Raw genomic sequence first — 5,367 nt, 5'->3', positions numbered from 1 at the left:
TGGTGACAAAAAGATATCAGACGTATTCTGCTCAAATAGCTAAGTGTGAATCTACCTATAAGCTTCAGCAACAGGGTGTTCCAAGTTATTCCAACTATGGATAAGCACATTGATTTATATCATCCAAAAATGCAGTGGAAGTGAGTCCCTCTGACCTCATCATTCTAAGCTTCCCTTATGGTCAAAAAAAAAAAAAAAGTACTTCTCAAGTACTACTCACCTTCTCTGAGAATAGATCTGGTCATACTCTAGGATGCAAATCATATTTGTTAAGTATAAAGAAGATCAGATGTACAACACCAAATAAGATAATTACGCCTGAGATCATAGACCTTACATCACCAAAAGCTAAAGCGAAGAAATCAAAAATGCACACCTTGTCCTTCAAACTGGGGGGTTCCAGTGACTGAAGGAATGTAAACATAGACCCATTACTTTTTGATGCGTTATGAAGTATCGATTGTGTCAGGTATAGCCATCCTATTCAGTTGCCCTAAAGGTCTTTCACACATAATACATACTAAGGTAAAAAAAAAAAAAAAAGACTAACTCTTGCTTCTGGTGGGAGGGAATTCAATATTCACACTGGTTAGTAGGTTAGTAGGAAACTTGGTTTTCCAGGCCTTGAATACTAGTGGTGAAATAACTGTTTCCCATTTGCAGTTTCTTCCTTATGATGAAACACATTCGTGCACCACTTAATTCTGCTATAGCACTGGATTTCAACACAGGCAGAGTTGCTTGCTTTCCAAGTTGGGAAATAACCTCAAAGTTCATTTCAGAATTTCTGTTATGACACAAACATAAGCTGCCGTGTAACTGCTTGTAAGTCTTTCTAGCATGGAGCGGGTTACTTGCTAGATTTCCCTAAAGAACGTTGACCTCCTGATGCCTGCATTTACACATAAAAGTTCCACTGTTAACCTTATGCAAGCCCTTCTGCAGCTGCTTTTTATTTTTACAGTGCTGGGAGCTACTAAAACTAGAATAAGGCTTGTCTGGGATTCCTAGCCTGTAATAATCTAGTTCCACTTTGTCCTGAAATGGCGCTTTGCTAAATTTAAGTAATTTTAAGAGTAAGCAGGCTTTGTCTCTGTTACTTCAGATAATTTGGAAAATGCCTATAAGAAGCAGTCCCAAAACCAAGAATCAGTCAGAATCAAGAGGCCTAAATCAGCCTCTGTAGATAGTATGGACTTCTTTTCCACACACCTGTTTCAGAGCTGACATAGAGGAAATGATTCTTCTTTCACAAACAGTGGAAGGAGGAATCACTCAGGCTCCAGAACCCCTCTCTCACCAGGTTGGTGTGATAACAGCTGGTAATATCTTAAGATGGGGTCTGAAACATTTTTGAACAGGTTGTAGTCACCTGCTGTGACAGAGAATGGGTTGTGGTGATGAGAAGAGTTCATCCATTGTTACAAGAAACAGACAAACGTTATGGAAACAAACACAGAAAAGCAAAAGAAAGACAAAAGGAAAAGAAAAGACACTGACAAAAACCACAGTTATTCAGATCTTTCTACTTTTCAGTTCAAGGAACAGAATGATCCGTGCCTGAAGAAGTTCATCGTGTTTCTTAATAAACAGTAGAAATGTTAGCACAAGTTCTGTTGCGTAATGGTGGTTCACTTTTTCCAATCAGTATTCAGAAGTTGCTCAATAATTCCCACTTGAGCAGATCCAGCGATTAAATGGTTTTTCTTTAGACTCTGCTTTATCCCACAGCATAAATCCTTTTCCATTGGAATTTCATCCCAAACATCTGAGCTCTGCCCAAGAAAAACTTCTAATTCACTCACTGCTTCACAAGGCTCAATGTATAATACCATCAAATCTTCTCTACTCAAGCCTGGTCCTCCTTACTTCTCTTTGAGGGTGCAGAGGAGGATGCTCTAATCACTATCAGAAACTGCAATTATAATTGCAAAGCACTGTGAAGAGCAACAACCTTAAAAATCTCTCATTTGTGCTGCAGCAGTGACAAATTCAGGGGTGGACTAAGGAGACCTAGAGCCCATAAAACAGACAACAGTATCGATGAAGTCTACTGCTCTGAAGAAACCAATGTCGGGTAAATTCCTGAACTGGAACTAAACATCCTTTGGGTTTTAGATACTGCCCTACATGCTGAATTCCAACACTGTTCCCATATCCTGATCTGCCACTAGTCTGTAGGAAGGTAAGTCCAGGTTTTCTGCACAGCTGGTTTGTCTCAGAAGAATCTGCAGCGCTGCCACAGTTTCCACATGGATGCCTTCACCTCATTATTCCTCAGGGTGTAGATGAGCGGGTTCATCACTGGGCAGAAGACAGTGTAGATCACACAGATATGCTTGTCGGAGGAAAAACTAGAGAAGGGCCGGAGGTAGATGAAGATGCAGGGTATAAAGAAAAGCGTGACGACCATCAAGTGTGAGGCACACGTGGAAAGTGCTTTCCAGTGCCCCTCAGTGAAGCGGACCCTGACTGTGACCAGGATGAACGTGTAAGATGTGACCAACACCAGGAAACAAACCAGGGATATTAAGCCACTGTTGGAGACCATGAGCCACTCAGTGACATGGACATCCATGCAGGCAAGCCGGATGACAGGAGGCACATCACAGAAGTAGTTGTCTATTGCATTGGGGCCACAGAAGGGGAGCTGGATTGTGAGTAGTGTCTGGACGATAGAGTGGAGGAAGCCCCCAGCCCAGCAGGCGAATACCAGGACCCAACATACCTGCCGGCTCATGATGGCTGTGTAGCGCAGGGGCTTGCAGATGGCAGTGTAGCGGTCATATGCCATCACTGTCAGGAGGAACATCTCTGTTGCCCCAACAAAGTGCAGAAAAAACAGCTGGGCTATACAGTCCTCAAAGGCAATGGTCTTCCTTTGTGAGAGCAGGTCCACCAGCATCCTGGGAGAGGTGACAGAGGTGCAACAGATATCTATGAAGGACAAGTTGCAGAGCAGAAAGTACATAGGTGAGGACAGCTTGGGGTCAGCTTTGACTGTCACAATAATGAGAAGGTTCCCCAGGAGAACCATGGCATAGGCCAGGAAAAAGAAGGCAAAGAAGAGGATTTGCAGCTCCCTTGTATCAGAAAGCCCAAGAAGGATAAATTCAGTCACCCTGGAGAAGTTTCCTAGTGTCATTGCATCGGGTTTCCACGGTGCGGGTGTGGGCACGAAGTCATGGGCTGGCCAGGAAGAGAAGGAGATGTGCTCCAAGGTTCATGGATGATGAGGGAAGGATGCATTACTCCTATTCTACCTGCTACAGAAAGCAGAGTCACATCATGAATTACAGTGAGAGTTTGCAGAGAGTACTTGCTGCCTCTCATCTCCCGTCTTCCCACTCCCTTGTCAGGTTTCTGGTCCCTCATCCCCGAACTTACTCTGACCACTGTTTTCTGCTTTGTAGTGGATATGACAAAGTGCATACTCCCATTCTGTCAGGGAGGAGTCACATTCTTCTTTCATAGGATGAGAGACATGAACGCTGGAAAAACACTATTACCATCCTTTCACCCACTGGGAGTATAAAGTGCCATCACGGAAGGCAAGCACTTGCCATGCCCAAGCATCACGTCTACAATATATGGCTGAACCATGAGCTGTTCCATGCTCTGTTCCTAATTGCTTTCCTTTAAATTGACAAAAGGGTTCTCCAGTTAGCTTGTCAGCTCTGAAACTAGAGATACATGCACAGAAGCCAGGCCTGGGAGGTTCCTCACTGGTATTCCTCTCCATTGAGCTAGCGGTTGTCTGGTAGCTTGACTGCTGTCTTAGGCCTGGTGTTGACAGAACACGCTCTTCTGAAGAATGTATTTTCTAACATAGCATAAGCTGCAAAACACTGCATGCATTCTATGCTGCCTCTGTGTTACTCAGAGACATCTTTAAAGTTCTTCAGTGGATGTATACACTGTTTTGCAGAGCTTAAAATATGATCCACAGAAAAATGCTCATTTTCATTTACAATCACACCAGGAAATTCTTCAGCTGCTTATTTTTCTCTGAGAGTTTATAAGTCAGCAAGCAGGAGACTACTGTTAAGAAAGCATCTGATGCCTTTGATACATGCCTCTTACCTTTTGCTAATACCTGAGCAATTTCTTTGGTTACTACTCTATTCTCCACCACTTTGCAGTAGTTCTCAGAGTGCTTCTCTTTCCCATCAAACAGGATTGCCTCATGCATAACTCAGAATATATGACGGAAAATCACAACACTAGTCTAGAAATGGTCCCACTTTGTCCTCTCTCCCGAGGGCTCAGTAATCTTCCAGAGCTAGCATAGCTGCAGAGGGGATGACTAGCCATCTGTCCGTAGTGCCCCCCCATGTTGTACTAGACAGACACCTGCAGTACAGGCATCACAGCACTGGCTCCCTGTGTAGTCAATGAAGAGAAATAAACACTCTAAAGGTATGGCTCAGTTTACCTTGTTTAGAACATCACACTACAGTGATGTGCTTATACACTAGAAGACAGCACACCTGTCTGAGTATAAATGGAGAGCAGACACCTGTCCCATGCTGGATGTCTATAATGCAATCAATGTTAAATGAAGCTGCCTGAAAGGATCCAACTGGCCAAAATGTTACAGTAGCATTTACGTATTTCTGTACATTTTTCAACTGATTACCAAGCATTTCTCTCAGCCTTTCACATGGATGAACAGAACCACACACGTGCTTTAATATGCCATGGCTGATATGAAAAACACAGGCAAAGATGAGATTAAACAAACAAACAAAAAACAACAAGCACGCTACTACTGTACCCAGTTACTAAATGTTGTTACAACATGAACTTCCAAGTCTGAACTCCACAGCATTTGTCTTCTGAAAACATTTATAATCATTCACTTCAAATTTGTTTCTACTTTTCATCTGACATGGCATTGTTCCACTCTTATTCCTTCTGCTTGTAATTGCCACATCCTACTCTTGTTTAAGTTTCTTGTTGCATAGAAATTTGTTTCAGGAGATTTTCTAGCAATTTTTCTTGTCCTGGCAGGCTACAAACAAATTATATTGTGACAGTATCTATGTCCCATTTTCCATCTACCATTTAGTCAGAAATATCCAATGAGGCAACACCTCCAAGACTTTCGGAGCTGACCTCAGAGTTTCCTGCATCCCCCTTCTCAAACTCAGACCATCCTCACACAACATATAAATACTCCTGTAATGTACTGGATATGGAAGGTAGTTTACCAGTAGTGGAGTTGGACCCGTGAGAACTGTTTTGTTACCAAACTCCAAGTAGCTGCCCAGGGCCTTATTAAAGAGATTTGGTGATTGGGTCCCTGGTGTGCAACAGCACAGCAATTTGTTCCTGAAGGCTGATGGGAAAGGACAAGACACCGTG

General features: G+C 42.9%; 1 protein-coding gene across 1 annotated transcript; it reads right to left on the bottom strand.

Annotated features, from left to right (window-relative positions):
* Positions 1–241: 241 nt before the first annotated feature.
* On the bottom strand, positions 242–4,201 carry LOC106049958 (olfactory receptor 4E2-like). The gene has a single exon (XM_048053123.2). It carries the CDS (start codon positions 3,143–3,145, stop codon positions 2,219–2,221), a length of 927 nt encoding a protein of 308 aa, XP_047909080.2. The 5' UTR covers positions 3,146–4,201; the 3' UTR covers positions 242–2,218.
* Positions 4,202–5,367: the final 1,166 nt, after the last annotated feature.

Source organism: Anser cygnoides, chromosome 5 (genome assembly GCF_040182565.1).
Source record: "Anser cygnoides isolate HZ-2024a breed goose chromosome 5, Taihu_goose_T2T_genome, whole genome shotgun sequence".
NCBI classification, from domain to species: Eukaryota; Metazoa; Chordata; class Aves; order Anseriformes; family Anatidae; genus Anser; species Anser cygnoides.
The sequence above is the reverse complement of the archived record's forward strand: the minus strand, read 5'-3'. Positions and strand labels throughout refer to the sequence as shown.